The sequence below is a fragment of the Macaca nemestrina genome, unplaced genomic scaffold (genome assembly GCF_043159975.1).
Source record: "Macaca nemestrina isolate mMacNem1 unplaced genomic scaffold, mMacNem.hap1 Scaffold_77, whole genome shotgun sequence".
NCBI classification, from domain to species: domain Eukaryota; kingdom Metazoa; phylum Chordata; class Mammalia; order Primates; family Cercopithecidae; genus Macaca; species Macaca nemestrina.
In genome coordinates, this window is record NW_027257868.1 from 134,213 (window position 1) to 161,370 (window position 27,158).

A 27,158-nucleotide genomic window follows, 5' to 3' on the forward strand; every position below is an offset into this window, starting at 1 on the left:
CCTCGGTGAGTTTGTAAGCTCGTTGTGTGGTTCTGGGGCTTTTTGTCCTTGGTGATGACAGGCTCCCCACTGCCCCAGCTCAAGTATGGAAGGTGATGGCACCAACGGCTCCTTGTTTCTCAGACACTTGAGTGGGTGCTCTGTGCAGCCAGTTTCACCTGCAGCAGCATCTGTTCCCTATGCCGATTCCATTCGGAGTATGTGCCTCCCTTCTGTTGAGGGTGCAGCCTTCTTTCAGGGAAGAACTGTGTCCTGTTCGTCTATATCGCCTGTGGTGTATCTCATGGCTGAATAAGTAGCTATAGGATACCTCGGTGGCTGAATGATAGGTTCATTGGAAGGAAAACTTTATATTTTTTTTTCTTTTTGGGATGGAGTTTCACACTCAACGCCCAGGCTGACGTGCAATGGCATGATCTTGGCTCATTGCAAACTCTCCCTCCCGGGTTCAAGTGATTCTCCTCCCTCAGCCTCCCAAGTAACTGGGGCTACAGGCTTCCGCCACCATGCCTGGCTAATTTTCGTATTTTCGTTAGAGAAGGGGTTTCACCATGTTGGCCAGGCTGGTCTTAAACTCTTGACCTCAGGTGATGCACCCACCTCGGCCACCCAAAGTGCTGGGATTACGGCCATGAGCCCCTGCACCCAGGAACTTAATACCGTTTTTTTTTTTTTTCCTTTAAATCGTAATGGGCTTGTTAAATGCTTACGTGTTTTTTTTTTTAATTTATTATTATTATACTTTAAGTTCTAGGGTACATGTGCATAACGTGCAGGTTTGTTACATATGTATACTTGTGCCTTGTTGGTGTGCTGCACCCATCAACTCGTCAGCACCCATCAACTCGTCATTTACATCAGGTATAACTCCCAATGCAATCCCTCCCCCCTCCCCCCTCCCCATGATAGGCCCCGGTGTGTGATGTTCCCCTTCCCGAGTCCAAGTGATCTCATTGTTCAGTTCCCACCTATGAGTGAGAACATGCGGTGTTTGGTTTTCTCTTCTTGTGATAGTTTGCTAAGAAGGATGGTTTCCAGCTGCATCCATGTCCCCACAAAGGACACAAACTCATCCTTTTTGATGGCTGCATAGTATTCCATGGTGTATATGTACCACATTTTCTTAATCCAGTCTGTCACTGATGGACATTTGGGTTGATTCCAAGTCTTTGCTATTGTGAATAGTGCCGCAATAAACATACGTGTGCATGTGTCTTTATAGCAGCATAATTTATAATCCTTTGGGTATATACCCAGTAATGGGATGGCTGGGTCATATGGTACATCTAGTTCTAGATCCTTGAGGAATCGCCATACTGTTTTCCATAATGGTTGAACTAGTTTACAATCCCACCAACAGTGTAAAAGTGTTCCTATTTCTCCACATCCTCTCCAGCACCTGTTGTTTCCTGACTTTTTAATGATCGCCATTCTAACTGGTGTGAGATGGTATCTCATTGTGGTTTTGATTTGCATTTCTCTGATGGCCAGTGATGATGAGCATTTTTTCATGTGTCTGTTGGCTGTATGAATGTCTTCTTTTGAGAAATGTCTGTTCATATCCTTTGCCCACTTTTTGATGGGGTTGTTTGTTTTTTTCTTGTAAATTTGTTTGAGTTCTTTGTAGGTTCTGGATATTAGCCCTTTGTCAGATGAGTAGATTGCAAAAATTTTCTCCCACTCTGTAGGTTGCCTGTTCACTCTGATGGTAGTTTCTTTTGCTGTGCAGAAGCTCTTTAGTTTAATGAGATCCCATTTGTCAATTTTGGCTTTTGCTGCTGTTGCTTTTGGTGTTTTAGACATGAAATCTTTGCCCATGCCTATGTCCTGAATGGTACTACCTAGGTTTTCCTCTAGGATTTTTATGGTATTAGGTCTAACATTTAAGTCTCTAATCCATCTTGAATTAATTTTCGTATGAAAAAACTGCTTTAAAGTTCATATGGAACCAAAAAAGAGCCCGCATCTCCAAGACAATCCTAAGTCAAAAGAACAAAGCTGGAGACATCACGCTACCTGACTTCAAACTCTACTACAAGGCTACAGTAACCAAAACACCAGGGTACTGGTACCAAAACAGAGATATAGACCAATGGAACAGAACAGAGTCCTCAGAAATAATACCACACATCTACAGCCATCTGATCTTTGACAAACCTGAGAGAAACAAGAAATGGGGAAAGGATTCCCTATTTAATAAATGGTGCTGGGAAAATTGGCTAGCCATAAGTAGAAAGCTGAAACTGGATCCTTTCCTTACTCCTTATACGAAAATTAAATGCTTACGTTAATATTTATTTTTAAAAATGTTATCTGTGACCTTTCAGCTTTTCATAGCACTTCTCATGTGAATATTTTAAAAAGGCCCTTTAGTCGTGGGGGAGAAGGAGGTTATCCCTTTCAGCAGAGGGAGATGGAAGAACAGGCCCTGGTGGGTCTGAGCACAGGCAGTCACCCAGCCTTGGTGCTGGCTTAGGTCTGTTCTCCGTTCACCGTAGCCGCATCCACTCTCATTGTCAGCTTAAAAATAAGCTTTTTCCTCTTTCTAATCGGAACAGTTAGTTTGTTAACCATCACATTAAGGTATCGAGAATGATGGCTTTCAGGCCTCAGATATGACACAAGTAATAAATGCAGTTGACCCTGAACAACATGGGTTTTGAGCTTCGAAGGATCACTTATGTTAATTTTTTTTCCAACCAAACCCTTATTGAAAAAACCTGGCTTTGTGGAGGGCCGACGTTTCCTACATGTGGTTCCATAGGGTGGCCGTGGGGTCCTGTGGATACGTAGATTTGGGTAAACTCGGGGCATGTTCTGGAATCCATGTCCCTGTGTATACAGAGGGACAATTGCAGCTTTTTAGAAGTTTGTGTCCTGCCTTGTCCTAAAAAGGTTCCAAGGTGGATGCAAAATTATTTCATTCCTTTTGTTTTCTTGGTGGGATATTGATGTTTATTCTTCAGTGTCTAATATCCTGAGTGAACAGAGTTACCGCTTCAGGAACAAAGCCAGTCTGGAAACACATATTGAGATATCCACCTTTTCTTCATGGTTTCACAAAAGGCCATGATCATATTTTATTCAGTTGAACTGTAGGAAACTGCCAATATTTGCTGTTTTTGGCCTACAAAATGGCAAGTTCGTACGATATTAAAAACAAAGGCTTCCTGGATGGGGAAAATAGGAATCGGTAAGAACCTGAAGTTCTCTGTCATGGCCTCTGAGTCACAGGTAAATAAACCTGCGTGAGGGGGAGTTGACTGTACAGTATTTTCCTTCTGTTTTGATACTGTCAGAAAAAGGTCAGTTCCAATGTGTTGGGTCCCTTTGCCTCAGCTTTGCTGCAGAAGGGACTTGCCATTATACCTCTTGTTCCCAGTGCCCAGGAGGCTGATGCCACATAGAAGACCTGCAGGTCGGTGGATGTGAAACAGGCATCGGACATGCTGTGCACCTTGGGACGCATCTGAGAAGTGTGTGCTTGCAGCAGATCTGAGGTGAGGGCGTATTCCATCTCCTCTCCCTTCTCTGGCTTTACAGGCCTTTGAAGTCGGTCCTGGAAAGTGAAATTAGTTAATGCTGATTTAAGCTCCAGGTCAAAGCCGGGGGGCCAAAGAGACCCGCCCTTCACTAGTGGTGTGAAGCATTGGGCCCTCCCATCAGGAGGCAGCAGGGACTCGAGAAAGCCCCACATGCCCTCCAGTTCCCTTATGTTGAAATTTTTTGTACTCGGCCATGGCGGGTCATTTTGGGAGGTGAGTAGGGGATTCACATGGGGGTGTGCAGTATTCTTAGGTGTCAGGTGCGAGAGTTGAATTTGTAGAAGCTGTGCAGATAGGAAAGGGCCTGGCAGGGAGTGCTGTTTACACGGAGCCGATTTAACGCGAGGTCTGTGCTCTGCCTGGGTCCGTGTCTGACTGCTGTCTCCCAGTCTGCAACAGGACGTTGACGTGACTTGGCGCCATCGTCCCACTCTGTGTAGATGTCTGAGGATCTGTGCGCAGCTGCTCTGTGAGAATGCGTTGTGATAATGAACTGAGAAACAGTGAACAAACCCTGAATTGGTTAGCACTGGTTCCACGGCCACTTCTGCCGTGGTTGGAGTCATTCATAATAAAGTGTGCTGGACTCCTTTGCAGAGCTCTGAATTTCAGAGGCCCTTCAACTTGGCAGCTAACCAGCTGCTTCCTTCAGAAGACATTTGAGTCCCCTTTACCTGCCAGGGTGACCCTGGGAGTTTGAAGATGAGTGAGACAAGCCCTCCGTGTCTTGTGGATTTTACTGTCCAGAGGGGAGACAGATGTGGATGGTGAAGGAGGCCCTATCAGAGGTCATCGCATGTCAGTTTTATTTCTTCAGCACTTGCTGTGTTCAGGCGGTGCCCCGGGCCATGTGCAGAGCATCTGGGGACCCTGCCCATGGCATCCCAGGCACAGCTAGCATCTGCGCCATCTTCATACTTGGCCTGAGTTTTGAGGAAGTTACCGAGGACGGCTTCTGCCTTTGCTGGAGAGAGTTGGAAGTCAGGGCAGCCCTCCACAAGGAGATGATCGCCAGCTGATTCCTCAAGAAAGAGAGGTGGTCCCCACATGGGTAGAGCAGGGCAGCATGTACAGACCTGGATGTGGGTCTGGGGCATGTGCATCTGAGTGGGTTCTGCTGGGAGACAGCAGGGGTGAGGTGTGAAGGCAGTTGGAATTTACAGGATAAATTATCACTAAGGCGATGCCTGGAAAACATAAAATTGGGACTCTCTGGGGTAAACGTGGACTTAGGGTGACCCTGGGCGTGGGTGTTTTCAGGCTCTGAAGGCAGAGATTTAGGAAATTGGGGCAGAGCTAAGCCCCAGACGAGGATGAAGACCACCCTTGGGATGTTGAATGAGACAGGGGTGGAAACCCAGTGAATGTCCTGGGGGATCAGTCCAGCAGGCAGGCAGCAGAGGAGACCGGTGTCCTCAAAGGCCCCTTGGGCCTGCCTCTCAAAGTGCTGGGATGACAGGCATGAGCCACTGCTCCCTGCTGATACTTTTAAAATTTCTAAGCTACTCTCTCTCATACCCACTCCCGTATTTTTTTTTTTTTAGACCAGGTTTATGGGTATATTTTTTCCAAGGGAATCAAAAAGTTACCTGTTTGAAGTACAAATAACACCGTGTTTAAAAACCGAAAATGCCACTTTGCATAGAAGTTTCCAAATACCCAGTTGGTTTGAGCCTTGCATTGCAGTGTCACTACCTGCTCTTAAATTTCTACCCGATGTATAGATAGCGAGACAGGGACGGCTCGTACATCTTCAGGTTTCAATTCTACTACCTTGGGCTATATTTTCATTTATTTTGGCACAACTGTGGGTGTGGCAAGCAATGCCAGGGTATTTATTTTGAAGCGTGTCCAATAACAGTTGGGAAGATTTTCACATTTTTAGAATTTTCATAGTAATAGTTATAATTTACAAAGAATTTAAAATTGTGTAGTCATTATTTTGCTTTTTTCTAGATGTGCCCCGAAACAGGGTTGCTAACTATCATTCTACATCACAGGATTAATAACAGTACCCTTTTGGAGCAGATGCCTGTAATCAAGGAATTCGGCCTAGTCAGTTCACTTTAAGCGTGTTTAAAAGGTTGTCTTTATCCTAGTTGGCACCTGTGGCTATAGTTTGTTTTCACTGCTGAAGAATATTCCACGATGGAAGCCGTAATTCATCTGTTTTTCATATCGGTGGACATTTGGATTATTTTGGGAGGGTGTGTATGTCTATTCAGCCTTCATTTTTTTCAGGATTTTTTGTAGAAGATAATGTAACAGTGTAACATCCTCTGCTAGGGAACCAACACGAACCCTGATTACAGCCACACTGACTCTCACACAGACTCTCAGGCCTTGTTACCAACACACAGAACCATTTTCTTAAGTTGAAACACAGTAGCAGAACCTGAAGCCATGTGAACGGTTCCTCCGATCTTACACTTGGAATTCACTTTTTATTACTATGTCTGCTAATTAGGAAGCATATCAATTATACAGAAATCTGAGAATGTAAAATTATACGTTTATAACAGAAAAAACCTTATTTAATAGCCCAGAACACATGGCTATGTTTTTCCCTCATGCCCCGTCACTGTTTTCTTTGCTTGAAATGGGAAATGACACTTGAATGCGGTTTTCTAGCGACTGTTAGCCTGGCATAGTTCTTCAGAGACAGAGGATGTAAAGCACATGGAGAATTTCTGTTTGTGGATTGTGATTTCCCGGTCGCCTCATTCAGGCTGCCGCCGCCTTCCCCTCTGGCCGCCTGCATCGTGGGACGTCTGAGAAAGGTCCCTGTTTCATCCTCTGGAAATTCTGAAGAGGAAGGAGAGGAGGGTGTGCAGGGTGTGGTGCATTTGTGTTGGTCTTCCAGCTTTTATTTGGAGTCTCCGCTACCTTGGTTCCTGCCTTTATGTCCCTAGCTCGTGGCTTCATCCTTGTGTCTAACTCACAGGCAGACAGATGGAAAGGGAAGTTGTATTCAGCCAACAGCTTGATCTTATTCTCAAGGCTTAAATCGACTGGGTATTTGGAGACTTCTGTGCAAATGGGCATTTTTGGTTTTTAAACACCATGTCTTATTTGTACTTGAAATGGGGTAACTGGTTCTCTTGGAAAAAATATAGGCATAAAGCTGGTTCTTAAAAAAAAAAAAAAAAAAAAAAAGGGAGTGGGTGTGAGAGAGTGGCTTAGAAATTACACCAGTAATGGTCGGGAGTGGTGGCTTATGCCTGTAATTCCAGCACTTTGAGAGAAGGAGGCAGGTGGATCCCCTGAGGTTAGGAGTTCGAGACCAGACTGGTGAACATGGTGAAACCCCGTCTGTACTGAAAAGATGAAAATTAGCCGGGCATGGTGGCAGGCACCTGTAATCCCAGCTACTTGGGAGGCTGAGGCAGGAGAATCACTTGTACCCGGGAGGCAGAGGTTGCAGGGAGCCAAGATCGCACCACTGCACTCCACCCTGGGCGACAGAGCAGAAACTCCATCTCAAAATAGAAAAAAACCAAAAAACTAAACAAAACAAAAACCCGGTAATGAAAACCTGATTGCATCATCTGTGATGGAGATGGCGGATTATTTCATTTTTAGTGACAGGATGAATTGGATATGTTTGCAGTATTGATTTGACAAGGGAAATGGTGAGAACCAAATGTGCCGCCCAGCTTGGGCCTCGTCGTTGGCAGAAGACCATGGCGGGCAACAGACTGGAGATTCGGAGACCGAGGGGAGAATTCTCACGCCTTGACACTGGTGCAGTGTGTGCTTCTGGACTCCTGCTGGAGGGAGCTGCCCCTTTGCCTTGCAGGCTTTGGTGCAGTGGAGACCTTAGGACCTGCCCCTCCTGGCACACCTGTGGGTGTGGCGAGCAGTGCCAGGGCTGAGGCACAGGTGCTGAGCCCGGAACGTGGGACGGGAGAGGCTGCACACGCCGGCAGGCGTCTGCTCCAGCAGCCGGGGGTTTCCGCAAGGGGGCGGGGCGTTGGTTTTCCTCCTTGAATTTGGGTGGAGAGGGTGTCCTGGGGTGCTGTGTCTGCACTTGTGTTGCTCTGAGGTCAAGTTGTGGCCCCGAGTCCCTGTCCCTCTGCAAAGAGAGGGTTTGCCCATTTTCAGGTCAGATTTCCCTTGGGTCCGGGTCTCTAGGAGTGGGGCGCATTCCAAGGGGGCATGAGCTTTTTCAGTTTGTGTCAGGACATTTTAGGCAGAAGGAAAAGCTTGCTAAGATAATCTTACAGAAATGTTTGGTGCAGTGCCATTAACTCGTGGAATAAATGTGTAACTTTGCGTGGTGGCCCTCTGGAAAGAGATGCACTTTGAGTGCACCCTGGTCTGCTCGCTACAAGAATCGGCCGTGTCACCCCGCTTTCCGTGGGTCTGCAGGTGTGCGTGGTCCATTGCCCTGCACTGTGGCCATGGAAGGGAAGATGATCTGGAATGCTGGCGACAGTTATCGGTGCGTGTTGGTGTGTGCTGCTTTCTACAGGGGAGAACATTTCTGTTTAATAAACATCTCATCTCGATGATGACTGCAAGATATTTGAGTCTCATTCAGTAGTGTTTCTGGGTTCCTTCTGTTTTTATCTGCTTTCTAGCACTAGGCAAGTGAAGACATGGAAAGTAAAAACCCATCGAACTTGTAGAGACATGGTGTTGTGTAGGAGCAGACTGTAGCCTCTGGCTCTGTTTAAAGATTGTAGTAAACCTCTTACCTGGCACGGTCAGGGTGTAAATTATCTTGTTTAATCGAAATGTGTATGAGTCAAAGCTGGCGCCTGCATTGTTGATGAAATACCAGATTTTAAGGGAACATGTCAATGTGCTGTAAGATACCAACAAAGTTCCTCACTGAGGTTCGGCGCGGGTTCGGAGCAGCTGGGCCTTAGGTCACCAGGGTCGTCTCTGGGAGCAGATGCTCAGTGTGGGCATTAGTCACTTAGCCTTTCCAGAGCCGAGGAGCAGCTCTCTGTGGTGGTTTTTGAAACCTGTATTTTGAGTCAGTTTGTCCCACTTGACTCGAAGTTGCCGCGCGATTTCAGACCTTTGCCTCCACCATGCGCTCGTTTTCTTGTCCCCTGATAACTGCCTCGGTTGCCCCGGCCTGACATTTGAGCCTCGTCGTTTATGGACACAGGTTCCGTGGTGGGGCAAAGGCCGCGACTCCGGCTTGCACAGTTCTGTGCCTCTCACCATGGCTTATCACATCACTCCCGGGATCTCCCGTTTAGAGGAAGAGTGTCCCTTTCCTGCAGGCCCTGTGTGGTGTGGAAACCACCCCTACCTACCTTTCTCCTGTTTGAACTGTACCGTGAAGCTATTTCTGTTCTAGTCAACCGTCAGAATTTAAGGAACAGTGATTTATGTAACTTATCACACGCTTCTGAGCAATTCTTTATGAATTTCATTCTGTTGTGAAATTATTGCAGTTTTCATGGCTATGCTGGTCTCACGTTGTGGCCCTTGAAATGAATTCCCTTCCCCGTTGTTTGTTAAGGTTGTGCCTGGGAGCTGTTGAGGCCTCACCTCTGCTTAGGGCAGTGGCTTTGCTCTCCTGACAACAGGAAGAATCTTATTTAGAGCACTTCTAATGTAGTTTTTGCTTCCAGACAGAGTTACTTTTTTTCACAGAGACAGCCACTAAAGTCATAAATTATGCTCAGGATGCACACACACGGGTCAGCTGACAGAGTGGAGTCAAGAACAGATCCAAAGACGCAAAAGCAGTTCAGTGGAATTTGAGTCTTTTCAACAAATGGTGCTGGAATTATGGGACAGCCGTATGCAAAAGAGTGAAAACAGGGAGTAATTTCTGTATGAAAATTAAGGTGGGTCATAGCCCTGAATGTAAAATACCAAACTACAAAACCTGCAGAAGAAAGGGAAATTGTGGAGACCTAGGGTGAGAGCTCTTAGCCATACCATGATCCATAATCAAGGAAGAAAACAAGTAGGTAAGACTCATCAAAATTAAACTTCTAATATAAAAGACACCCCTAGGGAATTGAAGAGACACATTTTCGATAGATGGGGAGAAGATGTCCACGAACCATGCAGCCGGCAAAGGACTCGTATCCAGAATGCACAGGACTCCCACGGCTCATGACAGAGAACAAACCACCTGACTTAAAAGCGGAAGAGACCTGAACAGATGCTTCGCTGAGAAGGACGGGAGGATGGCCCGAAAGCATCTGAAATGACCTTCAGCATGACTGGTTGCACCGAGATGTGCACCGAAGCCGCAGTGAATTTGTTCACACCCCTGCTGGAGCGCCTGACTAAGGTCTTCCGACAGCCCCAGGTGATGGTGAGGACAGGCAGTCGGGACTCCTGTGCGATGCTGGGGTTCAGCACGGTGCAGACAGCTTGGCGGTTTCTTACAAAACTGAACTCACACAAACGTGGGTCCCAGTGACCCCAATCCTGGGTATTTACCCTAGAGAAACAGAATCTGATGTTTAAGAAAAACTGTGCCCAGATGTTAATAGCGCTGTCTATAGTTGTCCAAAACAAGTTACAATGTGCCACAGCCATATGTGGAATAATAAATACCCAGCAGCCCCGAGGCCTGGCTGTTGATCACAGGACACCCTGGGTGCACCTCCAAGCACGATGCCCAGGAAATTGTGATTTTGCGAGTGTTTTGCCACAACGCTCGCAAAAGATAGACCGGAGTCATGGGAGGACACGGAGAGGGTGGTTGCTGAGAATGGGAGGGTATGCTTATGAGGCCCCGTGAGTGGGTTTGGGGCTGTTGGACTGTTCTGCTTGTGTGATGATGATTATGGGAATATTTGTGCCGAAATTCACAGAACTGAACACTGTCCACTTTACAGTAATTTTTAAAAAGTGGTAATATGCTCATTTTCGGTACTGTTTTTAATGGAAGATGGAGTTTGCAGATGATTTGTCAGGGCAAGCCTGTTTCAAGAGTTTGTAGACAATTCGTTAGGGGCCTGTCTCAGGGCCCTTGGGTTGGGTTGGGTTGGGTTGGGTTGGGTTGGGTTGGGTTGGGTTGAGTTGGAAAAGCCTTCTCTGTTGTGGGCAGTAGTACGAGGCGTGGAAAGGATATTGCCAAGGAAACATGTAGAATCCTTTGAGGAAACGTGTATTTCTAACTTGCTATAAGATAGAATTGGAAATTGTAATGGTTTTGTTTTCTAGAGTCTTGGTAGAATAGGGAAGACAGTGTAATAAAAGCTAATTTTGAAATGAAGAATTTTAAAGATTTTCAACAGCAATTGCTCTAGGAAGTCACCCTGGAAATGTTTTTAAAGATGTTCAATAGCAATAGCTCTAGGAAGAGTCACCCTGGAGTTGCTTCTTGAGCATTGGTTTCCTGGCTGTATCTTCCAACTTTCATTTTTAAGTTTTGCTGTGAGTTGGGGATGTGTGGGAATAGCCATCCCGGCCCTGCAGGGGGGTGCATGTGCCCCGAGGCCTGAGGCACTGTTTCAACCTAGCTTGCAACATGGGGACTCTTGTCAGTGGCTGGAGTAAGAGTACCAGCCTGGCAGGCTGGGGGGAGCCCCAGGGTGGTCTGGGCACTGTCCTCCCTGCCTGCAGGATGGCAGCTGGAGGAGCTCGAAGGCTGCCTGCCTCGTGGCTGTCAGCGCAGCAGCCCCTCCTGGCCCTGGAGCAATCTTTGGGTCCATGAGTCTCTGCACCGGGACTTGCCTCCTGGGACCTCCGCCACAGTCCTGAGGGCCCTGGTGCCACTTTCCCGGTGGGACCCAAGCCTCAGGCAGCTGCGACCCCAGATTCGGTTGCTTTCCCTGCCATCTCATTGCAGCACGAGTGCTCATCTCACTCAATGTAGAACCTCAGGTTCCTTCAAGATCCCCAGAGATGGAATCTCCCAATTTAACAAGATAGTTGGTGACAAGATTTGAGCGGCACTGATTTAACTCAGCTTCCAGAGTTTAAGTTCCCAAGACACAGTCCTGCTCCTTCCCTGGCCTCATCCTGTGTGGCTGGTGTGGATGCGGGGTTTCCGGAGGGTGGGGCTGAGGCAGGTCAGCAGCCAGGGGGATGGCTCATTATTGATCGCTCAATGCCTTGATGATAACTAGGATTAATGACCTTTATAGGGCTGTAGGTTTGGAGTATATATATATGTGTGTGTATATATATACATATTTAAACGAGGTGGACACGGTTATCACTGCATTTTTCTGACATGAAACTTGGAGAGCAGAGGGTTTAGGAAACTCCTGAAGCCACACTATCAGCGGGACTCGGGCGGTCTGGCCTTAGACCCTGCACTGTTTGCCCCTCACCACGCTGTCAGCAGACCCGGGTGGTCTGGCCTTAGAACTCACGCTGGTCGCCCCTCCCTGCCACGTTGTGGGGATTTTCCTGCTTCTGGGCAGCATTTGATAGCTTGTGAAACAAGACCAAGACTTACTATGAGTGGATTTGCCATTATCTGAGATCCAGAACGTTTCCTGGACCTGGCGTTGCCGATGTCACGTAAGGGAAGGTAAAAACATTTTCATTGTGGTCACTGGGGCTCCTGAAATGGTATTTTTCCCAGTGAAAGTTTACTCATAAAAATCTTTTAACTCAATACTATGTGAACAGGAAGAAATGTGTTGGGCTCTAGTTAAATGTCTCAGAGCCACAGAAGTAAATGAGGGCACCTTCCGAGCACAGCCTCCCGGAAGAGGCCAAGGACGTTTGTCTGGAGGGTTTGCCATGAAGTAGGACTTGGGCAGGGCTGGTCTGCCTAGGGAGGCCTCTGCCATGATGTAGGTTAGTTGAAGTAGTTGACGGGTGGTGGCTTGAGGTCGGTGGTCCCCGAGGAAGCCCCTACCAAGGCCGGTTTCCGTGGGATGGAAAACTGCCGTTCAGTGGCTGTAATCTTGGCTTCACGGGTCTGACATACAATCCTGCCCTCGGATACTTGGATCCCAGCCAGGTCAGATGGCCCTGAAAGGACATTCGGACTGTGATGGCTGCACCCATTCTCAGCATCTGTAGGGTCTCCTATGTATGTCTGTGTTTCCATTTTCTTTTAGCACAATTTCTCCCAGTGAAGTCGTGAGAAATAGAAGGAAAGGTGGAATGAAGATGTGATTGAGGAAAGTGTGGTGTGGTCTTCGACCTTATTTTGCCTTGGTTGGTGCTCAAGAACTCCACCTGACCTCAGAGCTGAGCGTTTCTGCCAGGAAGTCCTGCCTTTTATCCTACCTCGAGGCCTGTTGAGACACTCCAAGAAGCTTCGTTAACAAATTGCCTTTTCCTTTTACAGCAGTTGGATATATTTGCAGCAAAACAAAGGAATAACCCCCCAATATGGTGATGAAATGCATTTAAGTATAGATAGCATTCAGTCTTGAAGGGCCTGGGATTTTAATCATCTTTGGGTCATGTAACAAGTGGTGTTGGTGATTAAAATCTCCTGACAGCTTTGTTCTGCCACGTTCCTCAGTTTTGAATGATGATCTTCCTGGTGTTGTACCTTGGGAGGGGCGTTTGTGTCAGTAGAGAGCAGAGTGGTGGTTCCCAGAGGCTGCGAAAGGACAGAGGTGAGGCCCCTGAAGGACACTGGTCTTCCTGGTTTAGGGGTTTGGGGCTCAGCCACCTTCCTGTGTCCGTGTAAATTATACCCAGGATCATTTTCACTCGCCCCACTTTAGTTGAGTATTGGAGCTTCAGGATATGTGTGCCCACGTCACCTGGGCTGTGATCCTGGAGTTGGGTGAGACTGATTCCCGGGTTTATAGAATTACTCTGGGATTATTGAAAACAGAAGCACTTGAGGCATTCATAATGCTATTTCCTGAACGTAATTTATGTTCAGTTCTTCAGAAACATTTATCTGAGGAAGCATCTATATTTTTGTTTTCTGCCACTCAGTGCTAGAAAGAATTGTGCAAAACTCAAGTAAGTGGCATTATTCCTCTCCCTCCACCATGCAAGCAAGATTAAAGGTACCTCTGGCTCCCCTCAATCTTCTCATCTGCAGGGTGCCTGGCATGGCAGTGTGCTGCCTTCCGTCTTCTTTTTGGGGAGAATTAGTTGTGTTTGTGTGTACTGCTCAGCTCAGCCTCGTGCAGTTGTGTGGATGAGGAGCTTGGATGCTAGGTGACCCTCCCAGGCCTGCCTCCCACCTCCCTAGGCCTTGTTCTAAACTGACAGATAAACAGTGTGTTTTGGAAGAGGACAGCAGCAGGGCAGGAGAGAGTTTGTTCAGACTTTCTCCTTGCACTGACGTTTGAGCCTTCATCCAGCCTGGGCACTTTTACAGAGCTGCGTTTGTGTGTGGCAAACCATTCCCTCCCAGTAACCGTGCTTTCAGAGGTTTGGAAATGTGACTTAACTCATCTTCAATTTAAAGCATACTATCAAATTTTAGTGTTGAAACTGATGTATTTTATGGCCTTTATTTGATTTCTCTTGATTTTTTTTCCCATATGAGACAGGGCATCTTAAGGGACACAGCCTGGTGTTGGCCCCCTTTCCTAAGGATGGAAGTGAATTCTGAAAGCCCTTTATGTAGGCAGCGAAGGCCTCTTTTATTTTGGCCTAGTCAGGTATATAATTCTTTTTCTCTTTGGTTTTTTTGAGACAGGCAAAAAAACCTTTTTGTTGCCCAGGCAGTGGTGTGAGCACAGCTTACTACAGCCTCAACCTCCCAGGCTCAAGTGATCTTCCTGCCTCAGTCTCCTGAGTAGCCAGGACCCACAGGCACATGTTCCATGTGTCCCCATCCCTGACTTAGTTTTGTATTTTTTGTAGAGATGGAGTTTTGCAATGTTGCCCAGGCTGGACTTGAACTCCTGGACTTAAGCAGTCCAGCTGTCTCAGCCACCCAAAGTACTGAGATCACAGGCATGAGCCACCGTGCCTGGCCAAGTGTGTTTCTAATTTCAAAATTAAGAGGACACCCATCCAGTTAATTATATCTCTATTGGAACATGCTGCTTATAGTGCATTAGGAAAAATCATCCAGAACTTGGAAAAGGAGCTGGACAGACACAGCCCTTCGAGGTTGTCTGATGAACCCCTGGGGTCTTTAACTATCTGGAGGGATGTACCATGTCAGACTCACTGTTGACCGGCTGAAGCCTAGGTTTCATGAGGTTATGTGTCAGCTTGTAGTACTTTCTCTGGCAAAGATGCGAGTGACTTCTGCTCAGTGACAGGCTCATCTCAGGGACTTCATGGCCTGAGGGACGGCAGCCTGTTTGAGCTGATCGAGCAATCTCGCACTACCCTTATTTTCTGAAACGCCTATGAGTGACTTCTCACACGGTCTTTGAAGCGGCTTCATGCCCGCGCTCCTTGGTAATGATCGAATGCTTTTTTTGACCCCTCATCCCTTTCTTTGGGGTGTTCCAGTCTCAGTTCTCATGATGTGTTCTGCTTCTGCAGGAATTTCTGAAGCTGCTGAGTGTAGAAAAGCACTGAGGAGGCTGTGCTCCCACCCCTGTGAGCCTTCCAGGCGTCATCCTCTCCCCTTGGTGAGGCAGCGTCCATGACACACCGAGGAGGCTGTGCTCCTGTCCCCCGTGAGCTTTCCAGGCATCCTCGTCTCCCCTCCAGGAGGACAGGAGGAACCTTTCAAACCCTTCTTAAACTTGTTTTCATGTCTTTGTTTTAACAGTTTTCTTTGCATCGTCTCCCTTATCCAGAAGTGAGGGTGAACGCCGAGTTATTCACGGGAGTCAAGAAACCACACGCAGCCCAAAGTGACGTTTGTTTCCCTGAAATGATTTGTGTGTGTTCACCTTAAAATGCAACTCAGTAAAACAGGTGTGTTTTGAGGAATGATTTTAAATTACCTAGGTAAAAATGTGACAGTTAAATTTCATCATCTGTGTGGGTGTCCACAACCCCCTTCTGTGATTGCGTGTGAGTTTGTGACTTGTGGTTATTTTTGAAGAAAGAAAATCTGTTGCTGAGGACTTCAGATGGTGTGCTGGGATTCTGTAGGGTGGACATCAGGGGCTTCAGTGTGTGGCTTCCTTGAAGAGGTTCAAATTAAGGCTGAGAGTCCCTACTCCAAAATGCTCCAAAACCTGAAACATTCTGAGCTTCCTCATGACACTCGAAGGAAATGCTCTTTAGAGCACTTTGGATTTCAGGCTGGGGATGGTCAACTGGAAAGTGAAATATTGCAAGACCCTTCTGGCCGCAGGAGCTTGGATAAGGACATGGAGGGGGCCTGTGCCAGGTATCCCTGGAGTGCGAGGCAGCCTGGGCTCTCTGACTGGTTTTTTGTAGGAGCCACAGAAGGGAAAAGAGGGTCAAAGTGGCCACGCCTGGCTCCTGAGAAGGCTGGACCAGAAGGAGGTGGATGCGGAGGACAGCAGTTGAGTCCCCAGCGTCCGGGACTCCTGTCCCTGGTGGAGTTGAGAGCCTCCTCTAGTTGTGGCCTCTCCGCTGTCAGCAGCCACTGAGGCCTGAAGGGAGAGGGGGCTGAGGAGAGGAGGAAGGATAGGCCTGCTTCTGGAGAGGGCCAGCATCGGCCTGTGCTAGCCTCGTTTGTTACTCCTGCGTCCAGTGTGCACGGCCGTGCCTCGTGGTGTAGCGGTTCCCGGGATGCACAGCGCTCTTGTCTGCAGTAACGTCTTTGTCTCCGACCCTTGGAGGCAAGTTACCTTTTTCTCCAGTGAAAAGAGGTAGAAAATCTTACAGAAATGCATTTGCTCTAATGTCTGTTTTCCGATAAGACATGGTCGCTTAGGCTAAATCTTTGTGAGGTCAAGACAGGAGGATCACTTGAGGCCAAGGGGTTGAAGACCCGCCTGGACATCATAGCAAGACCCCATCTGTATAACAGAAGTTAGCTGAGTGTGGTGGTGCGTGCCTGTGGTCCCTGGTACTCTGGAGGCTGAGGTGGGAAGATCACTTAAGGCTACAGTGAGCTGCTATTGCTCCACTGTACTCCAATCTTGGCGACAGAGCCAAGACCCTGTCTCAGAAAGAAAAGTTAAAAAAAAAAATCCAGAAATGTCATTTTCTTTTAAAATCATCCCAAAAGAAAAATCGTTTTTTTCTAAGAATGTAAAGGGTAACTGATACGATTCTTTCCTTGCATTGTTTCTCCTTTTCGAATATTTACAGTAGTCCGTCCACATCGTCTCTCATCTCATTACAAAGCAGCAGGTGTCTTTGAGGTTAGTGGTGTTTCTCTGTGTCGCACCTTGGAGAACAGCCAGCATGAAACCTCTTACCACGATCGTGCACATCGTTTGTAGTCCCAATTAAAATCCTCTCCAGAGACGCCTGTGCTGCTTATTATAGCAGAACTTTGGTTGTGCTGAAATGTGCATTCAGCTAATGGTTTTAAGTTCATATCTGAGATGATGCTGTATAATTCCTGAAGCGTATGGGATCAGTAATGATTGAAGATAATTCTGGCTGATGTCATTTGGAGGATATTTTTCACTTCAAGTTAAAACTTCCTTCGCGATAGTCATTTTGGGATTCATTTAACTATGTGCTTTATTTCATAGCTCAAATTTTCATTAGTCATTTCATACCATAGGATTTTGAAAGCAGATTTGGCAAAACCTTTCTAACAAAATGTTTGCTTATGATGTCCCAAGGAACAGCACTCAGAATTGCTGGTAACTGTGGTACATTTTAAGGCTGATGATAGAAGTCACTTGAATGGTAAGGGCTGCTTTGTGAGGCAGATGGGGTTTGAATCCCGACCCTCCTGATATGCAAGCCCTGACCGTGGCCTTCTCTCCTCTCCCCTGGGAGATGGGAAGGTGCCAGCATCTACCTCACAGGCCGTCCTGAGAACCTGGGACTAAGGGCTTGTGTTCCTCTTGCAGGTGGCACAGATGTGGGGGCTTGACGATACACACACTGCAGGCTGCCAGTGTCAGGGTAATCCAGTTTTAGCCATAAAGGTGGGATTTGCTTTGCTCCCCTGCAGACCAGGTGCGGTGCTGCTGTTGTAGCAGGTGTGTGGATCCTCTTGGGTGGTCCTCAGGTGGACAAGAAGTCACCGATTCGGATTCCCAGTGTTAGATGTGAGGGGACCATGGACCTCATGTGTTCAGAGGGGAGGAGTAAAAAGCTTCCCTTGTATTTCCAGAACTGTCTATCCCAGGAATGCCAAACCACTGGCTTTCACCTGACGCTGTCGTAGGTGACACTGTCTGGAAATGAGGACTCATGTTCCGCATACTTGAGCCAGTACCCGTCTCCCTCCAGGGCCGTGGCCCAGCCCTCCTCATTTCGCTGGGTTGCCAGCCTGGGGATCTGTAAGCCCAGTGACGTCTCCGGTCTCGGCCCCCGCTCCCCCTGGGGACAGGAGGTGGCTTCAGGAGGCTGGTGATGAATGCCTGAATGAAGCCGACTTGTGACTGCAGTTCTGTCTAAGGGCCTCCCCGGGTGTTAGATGTCAGTAAATGACACCTGTGTGTGGATCTCATGTGATGAGAGAAACAGTGGGGGAAACCAAAGCTTGTGGAGTCTACAGGTTCTGAACTTGGAGGTGTGTGCACCTGTGTACTTGGTGAGGGGTGTGACGTCCGGAATGAGTGTGCACGTGTGTCACGTTTGTGCATGTGTGGTTGAGTGTATTTAGCAGGTGTGGGTGGAGTGAGCATGTTCATGTGTGTCGTATGTATTTGAGGGTGTGTGTGGAGTGTGTACATGCATCATATTTGGTGAGTGTATTTGAGGGTGTGTATGGAGTACATACATGCGTTTGCGTGTATACTGTTGGGTGAAGCGGTGGCATGTGTGGAGTAAGCATGCACACGTGTATGCTGTGTGTGGGGTTTCTAAGTGGTCCTCCCCTGAGCCTGCTCCTGGGCCCTGCTGTCCTGGCAGCTTTACAGTTTGGTGCGTCTTTGATTCCGGAAGATTCTGGAACCAAATTCTGAAGCTGTGATCACAAACTTGCAGCCCTGGAGGACGCTGGCCTGTGGAGCCGGCACGAGGGTCTCTGTGCTGGCCTCTCCCTGGGCTCTGTCCACAGAAGAGCATGTCCGATGATTGAGCTGTGCGGGTCTGTGGCTCCCCAGCCTCGAGTCAGCCCTCGGTTCTGTCCCACCTCTGTTTTTCTTGCTGAGGGGCTCCGGGAAGTGGTGCCTGGGATGGCGTTTTCACCCTGGGGTTGCTTCGCCAGCTGCCCAGGTGCTGGCTGCCTAAGCCCTGCTGCCGTCCTGGGTGGACGGGGCTGTCGCGGGGACATCCCTGAGCACCCGCGGGAAGGCAGGTTTAGGAAGTGCCAGAGGTGAGTGGCTTCCTCTCACACTTGATTTTCTGGAAAGTTCTGGGTCTCCTGTTTTTCCCTAAGGGAAGTTAGAAACTGAGTTTCTCTTTAGGGGAACGTCTTTGCAGAGTCTGCTGTTTGAATGTTCCCCAGGTGTGGAATACTCGGGGCCATATGTGTTTGGGAGCATCCGTGTCCTGAGCGAATTCAGTAAGGAATGGAGAGAGGCCTCCTATCAGCTTGGCCTCTGTTTCCAGCTTGTTGAGGGTTGACGGCTGCTGGTATCCCAGGGAGAGTTAAACACTGGGCGGTGTGGGATGGGAATGTTTGCTCTGACAAGGACAGTGGGAAAGCATCTAAACAAACGTCGCTGTTCTCCGGGCTCCTCGGGGTCGAGCTTGTTTTGTGGTGTTGAGGGAAAGCTACCCTTGTTCCTGTTCCTCACCATTTGAAAGGTGTCCAGGACACGTTCCTCTGGAGAGGTGATGTGCGTGAGTGGGGGTCAGGTCGCAGGCTCCGAGGTTATTTGGGACCTGTCAACTGATTTCCTGAACACACAAGTGCTTGGTAAAGATGTTCCTGATTAGCTAAAACATTTCAAGAGGACGTGATAGCTGGTGGTTGTTTAAAGACTATCACAATTTTCCTGTTACTTTTTAAATGCCTGTTGAATAAGGGAGGTTTCACGTATTTTTCTTTTCCTGTCTGCATACTTGATATTTTGTTTTTTGTTTTTCATGTGGGTGTGCAGTTAACAGGATTTAGAAACAGTCTCAGCCCTGGGGAGACTTCAGGGCCGCCTCAGTCAGTGCTGAAGGGAGGCAGGGATTTGGGGGCTGCTACCTCCACAGGAAGGGACACCAAGGGCCAGAGGTCAGCAATCTCAGTGAGGTCACAAAGACGGGCACACCCAGCACCCTGGCCCATGTGCCTCTCCTTCACCTTTGTCTCTGCTCAAAGCTGCTCTCCTGGGTCATCACGGGTGATCTTTAGGCACGTGATTGGTTCTTGCAGAAGTGGTGTCAGGCTGTGGTCAGTGTGGGCCCTCAGGACTTCCCTGTTTTTGGCTCACATCAATATTGGGCAGTGGTGTATGTTTGCTTTGGAGTGGTAGATCCGGTGGATTTTGGCTTTGCCAACTCATTTAATACCTGTTCTCCTAGGTGCTGGGACCCTCTCCTAAGCCGCCTGTTCTCCTAGGTGCTGGAGCCCTATCATAAGCCACATGTTCTCCTAGGTGTTGTGACCCTATCATTAGCTGTGTGTTCTGCTAGGCGCTGGGACCCTATCGTAAACTGCTTGTGAGAGATCTCGGAGGTGCTCCTTATGAGGATCCGCTGCCTGACCTGAGGTGGAACAGTTGCAATTCAAAACCACCCCCCAGAAAAATTGTCTTCCATGAAACCCATCCCTGGTGCCAAAAAGGCTGGGGGACAGCTGGCCTAACGCGGGCTAAGATGTCAGTAGATTTTTGGACTTGGGCCTCAGTTGAAGAGGATTAGATTTTGAAAGGTGGGGTTTGAAGGCTTCTAAAGGGCAGGTTTTCATCTCCAGTGGGGCCTGGCCAGAACTGGGTAGAACTGACCCAGAAGCTGACAACTAGTCAGGCTGGCTCACTGCCTGTGTCCTGTGTGTGCAGCCTTGCTGTTTATTCAATTGTCTGGTGGTGGTGTGGATTCCATCCACAGCCTCAGAGTAGTGGAAGCCATTACTTCAAGGCTGACCTTATTTAACTTTATCAAAAAGACATGAAAATCATTTAGTATAAATCTTCCAGATACCTGTATCCTTTCTTTTCCCAGAGGCTTTTAAGTATTGCAACTTAAAAATCTTCAAAAATAACTTGAAAGGAAAACCTCTAAATATATTTTTGATGAGCACCCTTGAGAGCTTTAATATGTGAAGTAAATTCCCTTGACTTTTGTATTCCTAGAAACTCGTTCATGTTTGCAGATGACTTTGTATTTTGTCAACAGTGGCCACTGGTTGGTGACCATCAACACCTGCCGTGTATCATTTAGAAAGTTGGATGTGGATGTATTCACTTTTCAGACACACAAACACATGGGCTGTTTTTGGTTTTGATTTTTTTGGTTTTTTTTCTCCCCCCAGCTGAATTCAAGAAAGGGAAACAAGCAGACAGAGTAAGTACAAGAAAGCGTCTAAGTGGCTGGGTGGGGGATCCTACTATGGTGTTGGATTGTGTTCTGCCAGACATCGCTCCTCGAAAAGCTGACCCTGAAATGGCTGGCATTGCCCTCACCCTGGGACATTCGTCTGTCTCACCAGAAAATGAAGAATCTGCCAGAGTACTGTGAGTCAAATTCAGTCAGAACTCGATTAACTAAGAGGCTTTGTCTCAAAGGCCAAAACATGAGGACACATTTTTAATTTTTAAGGAGTGCTTCATTGTGAGTCAGTTCTGATGTGTACTGCATTAGGAAACCTCTGAACTTCCACGGTCAGGCCCAGAACTCTGAGGGAAAGTGGTTGTGCCCTTCCCACTGTTTTTGTCACTAGCTGTATTGATTTCCTTAAAACCCTTTTTATATGAGTTCTATTATAGTTTGAAAAAAATTCACTAGGTAGAACTGGAAGCGTTTGCGCTGTGTTAATACTCATGACCCGTTCTGGGTCTCGGTGTATGTGTACTGTATAAATGTACATGTGTGTATGTGGTGTACACATACTACGTGTATTTCCACTGCATGTATTTACAGTGTATAGGTATGTACACTACATTTGTGTCCTACACACGTGCATGCTGTAGGCATGCATGTACATGTGTATATGTGTGTATCTACGGGGATGATTATATGCACACTAGTTGGACACCTATCTGTTCTACATGTGCACATACATGCATGTATTTAATGCCATATACATACCTGTGTACGTGCACCATGTGGGTATGTGCACATTATTTCTGCAGATGTATATATACATATGTGCACACAAGCATGCATGTACACTATGCACACTGAATAAACTTCTGGATATGTACACAATAATACGTATACATGCTGCATATGTACGTACACTATTGCATATGTGTATACGTTTTATACGTTAGTGTACTGATGTACATTGTATACATGTGCATATGTGTACACTGCACATGTGTATGCATGCTGTAGTGCACCTACGTACATTGGATAAGAATGTATGTTATATGCATGTGTATACATATAGCAAATAGCATACCTGTGTACATACGGATGTGCATGTGTATGCCATATACATGTACATACAGGTTATAGTATACCTGTGTACACTGTATGCATATAGACGTGTGTACATGCTCTGCATGTACATACATGTTAGCATACCTATGTACATTTGCTATATGGATGTGTGTATGCTCTATGCTTGTACACACGTAGTGAACTTGTTTGTACACTATATATATTTGGATGTGTGTACACTCTATGCATGTACCCTACATGGATCTGGATGTGTGTGCACTCTGTACGCACGTAGTGCACTTATGTACACTCCACGTATTCGGATGTGTGTACGCTCTATGCAGGTACACGTGTTACAGTGTGCCATATACGTACATTATGTGGATGTAAATGTGTGTGTGCGCTCTATGGCACCAGGAATAGGGCTCCCGCAGGGATCCAAGAACGCACCATCTCGCTGGCACCGGAGCGTGTAGGATGAAAACAGTTGTTTGTTACAACCTAGTTGAAATTTGGCAGGTTACTCTACCCTTTGCAACGATTTAGGAACAGTCACTTCATTGATGTGTGTGTTCCTGAAATCATAAACAGCTCTGTGAGGTGTGTCTCATCCCCAGACGAGAGAGGGAACTGAAACAACAATGACTCGGTCACTTAAGTGAGGTAGAACTAACAGAGCAGCTGTCTAGCTTTCCGTATTATAACTTTGTCAGCAGCTCAATGAGAAATCGGCACTCATCAGGAAATGTGTCCACTTTCTACTGTTCTTTATTCGTGGCGTATTAACTGCCTCGTGTTATTCCTCACAATGTAGCAAAATCCCTCCTAGAGTTGTGAATATAAACAGTTCATGACAAATGTAGTATCTTCTTTGTAACATTGAAAACGATATGTAAGTTCATCTTCAGATATTGTTTGGAAGGATGAGAAGGAAGATGTTTAGGACAAAAGAATAGAGAGCTTTCAAGTAAACAGGGAAAATAAGGACTTTGTGCAAAATATTTCCAAATTTGGAATTTGAGAATACTAAATCTCACATCTAAGATCATAGGTAGTTTTTTTTTTTTTGGGGGGGGGGGGTTAAAATTAGTACTTGGTTTTCCATGCCTTTGGGAATTTCAGTCCTGATGGAGGATTGCAAGAATAATCTGATTTTTCAGAACAGAAGGGCAGTCTGTCTCAAAGGTAAATTCCAGGTTGTACCATAGAGAAATAGAAATTGCTGTCAACTTTCTGTAAGGTTCTTCAGTTCTTTCCTCTTCTGTGGTTAAAAAACCATCTCTGGGTTTAGTCTCAGCCAAGTTCCTCTTATGAGGTTGCCTCACATTTCGCACAGCTGTTGAGAGTCTTCATCATTCGTAGTTAACTTGTTAAAAGCAAAACCTTGTACTAGTTAGATCTGGGCTCCTTGAAGGCAGGGGTTTGTTTTATATTTTTAATAAGCAGCAGGGTGATGGCAGGGCTAGGGCCCTTCATCCCATCATGCATTCCTCTGAGCTTTCAGAGCTCTCACTGCATGCTGAGTGGTGTTGGCTGTTTAGGGTTTAAATAGGAAGACGAGGCTCTGCGACTTGGGACGCTCTTACTACCTTCATAGAGAGCTTGGTGACAGTTCAGCATGACAGTTTGTGACCCTGCTGTGTATACTTTGTTACGGCCTCACAGAAAGGGTATTGATTTAAACGTGACTAATTTCTTCATGTTTGTTTTTGCCTTTATTCCTAGTTACAGTCCTGATAATTTTTCTTCCTTTAAAATCTTGCTAATGGCTAGTGAATTAGTGATAAACTATATTTACGTGTTCTCTAAATCTAGCGATTTAATTGGAGGTCATTCTTCTTGCACCATGTGTCAGTGCTATGTCAGGATGGCTCAGTTTTACATTGTCAAAGGATTAACTAGAGCAGGATGCAGCCTTACTGGAAATTGCTCGTTTGTGAAATACAGGCACTTTATTTTTTGTTATACTCGAGGTGTGTTCAAATGTAAACATTTTGAGCCGTGTTAGAAGGATATACAAGATTGTAATGAAGAAAACAGCAACTTGATCAAGTACTAGCTAATGAATTTTATGTTTTAAGTATATGGACTGTGGACCTTGGCAATCAGTTCTCATCTTGACCTTTTATTGTTTTATTAGAATCTTGCTCTGTCATCCAGGCTGGAAGGGTAGAGCCCAGGAGTACAATCTCCATTCACTGCAACCTCTACGTCACAGGTTCAAGCGATTCTTATGCCTCAGCCTCCCTAGTAGCTGGGGTTACAGGGTGTGTGCCACCATGTCTGGATAAATTATTTTTAGTAGAGATGGGGTTTTGCCATGTTGGCCAAGCTGGTCTGCAACTCCTGACCTCAAGTGATCCACCCACCTCAGCTTCCCAAAGTGCTGGGATTACAGGTCTGAGCCACCAGCGCTGGCCTGACCTTCTGTTCTAATATTGGTTATTCAGTCTCGATGATAGCACCTGGTTGTATTAACTTGGGGTAGAAAGCACAATTGCAATGAATCTGGTTGTGTATATACGTGCTGACTTAGCGTTCATGGCAGCACTGTGAGGTGGGCATTGTTCCTGAAGGAAGGCCGATGGGCAAGTCGGGGCTTAGATACGGGACTTGTGGGTAATCACTGCTGTCCCATGGCTGAGATCAGGCCTGTCTGTCGCCTGTACCCTGAACTCTGAACACACAAACGAGCAACTGTCAAGAGTCGGTGCTCGAGTGTGATGTGGCCTGTGGTGTTTGCCTCGCAGCGCTGCTTTGGCTCGGGGCAACAGGGTAACAGCTCCCTCCCTCGTTCGGCTGCCTGGGAGTCCCAGGAGAACCCACTGATACCGTTTATAAATGCCGGACATCGAGCGTTCTCCTTGGTACCAGCACATCTGGAATTGGACAGCTCGGTTAGATTCTCGGCCAGCAAACCTGTACAAGAGTGTGTGAACTCTGCGTTTGCTTCGCCCGGACAAAGGTGAATTCGTGGTCACTACTGGATGGCAACAGGTGTGGCCTCAGGAGCAGCATGGAGACAGGCACCCGGGTGCAGGAAGAGCATCTGCAAGAGGGGGTGGGGAAGGTGACAGACGCAGGTGCGAGTTTAGCTGTTACCGTGGATGGGGGGTGTTTGGGTAAGACCAGATTTTCTCATTGTTGCCCCTTTCTGAAAAAGACCCTGAATTGACTTCTCTGTGGCTCCTCGTGCCTCCTTGTCAGGTTGGAGGAGACTGCTCTCCTGGCTCAGGCCCTGCTTGCGGCATCACGGAAGCTGCTGTTGCTTGCCCTGCCCTCCCTGTGACGTCCTCTGTGCTGTTGTCCGGGAACAGTTCTGCCGAGCAAGCTTGGACTCTGCTCCCTTCTGCTCTTGGATTTCGTGTCTGGAAAGCTTGTGTTCTTTCCTGATTTTTGATGATGCTGAGCTATGTTTTTGCAAGGATCACGCGTGCCTATAGCAGGGAGAAGCCCCTTTGCAATTTTAACATCTTGACGCTCTCAAGCAGAGCTTGCTATCGAAGTTGACAGCCTCCTGTGTTTTTGTTTTGGCAGAAACTGAATTTCAGTCCTAGGACAGCTTCAGCACACTTGTTCCTAGCTCTTCTCTCTCACTGCTCCCCTCGTGTGTGGCAGAAATCATATGCCCTGAAGTTTACCAGTCCCTTCATTTGAAAATCAGTTAGTGTATGTGATCCTCATGAGAATTTTACTTTTTATAAAAGCAATCGCAAAGACTGGGTTTTGCGAAACCAGTGTTTTATGTGTATATTAATTGCACTCACAATAAGCTTTGTCTTCTAAATATTTCATGTTTCAGATTAGCCCTGGAATCATGCCCTGGAGTAGTTTTGCTATTCCGCTTTTATTTTTGGCTAAGGTAAAGTTGAGAACATTGTGATATTAGATGTAGTGAGTCCTTTTAGTTTCTTCTATGTCTGTTTTCCTTTAAGCCAGAACCAGCAGACTGATACAAGTTTGTGAGCACCTGGCATCTCCCAGGCCTTTCCTGGGTCTTCCCTCCGCTGTCTTGTGGACAGAGCAGTCATTGGTGGAAGATGAACTTGAGAATCTGTGTGTGGAATTAAGTAAATGTCGTAGCTCTCTTCTGTGACAAACTGAATGACATTAAGCCCAGTAAATTGTAACAGCAGACTTTGCACATACAAAGCATTGAACACCAGGAAGGTAACCAGGCTGCGATGCTTCTGGTCCTGCACAAGACCTCCGGTATCACAGCGCATTTAACATACTGGCAGCATTGAGCGTTTGAAAATGTTGTGTATGTACCATGTCCGTGATTTTCGAGGGCCTGGATAAACACCTCTGGTTATCGCAATCTTTATCAATGGGAGCTTAAGGTTAGTACTGGGGCAGACTGTGTTTTAAAGAATTAAGGTGTCTCGAGTATGTTTCAGTTTTCCCATGAAGAAGAAACATGTCAGCTGTTCTTTCCTGGACTGTGGCTATCACAGTGCCCCACCACGGTTGGTCACATGTTTACTTCCCCTCCATTTAACCGGGCTGGGCTTGGGCCAGAGTACTTCGGTTGTCAAATGTCATATGAGGCTGAGGAACTGTCTTCTGCTTCATCATTAGCTTATGGAAACACTGTTTTCCAAAGCATACTCTCCTTTATCATTTGTGTTTATATAAAATAATGGAATGGTTATTTTAACTGTGCAGTTTCCTATGTTTGGTTATTTAATTGCAGAAAGATAATGGTTTTATTTTGCTAAAATCTGTGCTAGGAATTGTGCAAAATCTTTGTGAAATGCCCAGTTTACTAGCTTAAGTTATAGATCTTTGTATAGAAAAGAAAAAGCCTATTGCTACAAGGAGCATTGTCTTTATCGATGCAAAAAGCTTGAAACTTATTGGCCGTGTAGTAGGTAAAAATGCATCAGAATGTGACGAAAATTGAGAAAAGCATTGAAGTTTTAAAATCTGCTCTGCAGTTTTCTTCAACTCCCTTGCAAGATACTTAATTTGAATAAAAGACAGAATAAAGTGTTCCCACTGAGGAAAGTGGCAGGAGGACTGTTTAGAATGTGTTCTGAATCTGAGCAGTCCTGCCACACTCGCCTGTGATGTGGTGGTGTCCATGGTGTCACTTTTACAGAACTTTAAGAATGCCTCTGTGAATAAAATACATTTTATTCTTAGTATTTCTGTTTTGAGTTTTGAGGTGTGTAAAACGTGTTAATGGTTTCTTTCCCTTACAGAATTTGCTTGTTCTTTTTTTTTTTTTTTTTAAATGCCTACAAGACTCTG

General features: G+C 46.6%; 1 protein-coding gene across 8 annotated transcripts in view; it reads left to right on the forward strand.

The window, feature by feature from the left end:
* Positions 1-27,158, forward strand: part of LOC139361630 (disco-interacting protein 2 homolog C-like) — a 137,806-nt gene that overhangs the window by 40,132 nt on the left and 70,516 nt on the right. Inside the window, exon 1 of one of the 8 annotated variants that reach the window (XM_071090328.1) lies at positions 19,094-21,031. The exons of 5 other annotated variants lie outside the window; for them this stretch is intronic. In XM_071090328.1, the coding sequence (XP_070946429.1) occupies positions 20,907-21,031 (125 nt within the window). In that variant the 5' untranslated portion in view covers positions 19,094-20,906. Of the gene's footprint in view, positions 1-19,093; positions 21,032-27,158 lie in introns of those variants that run through there. 2 more of the 8 variants (XM_071090329.1, XM_071090330.1) reach the window with 2 other exon arrangements.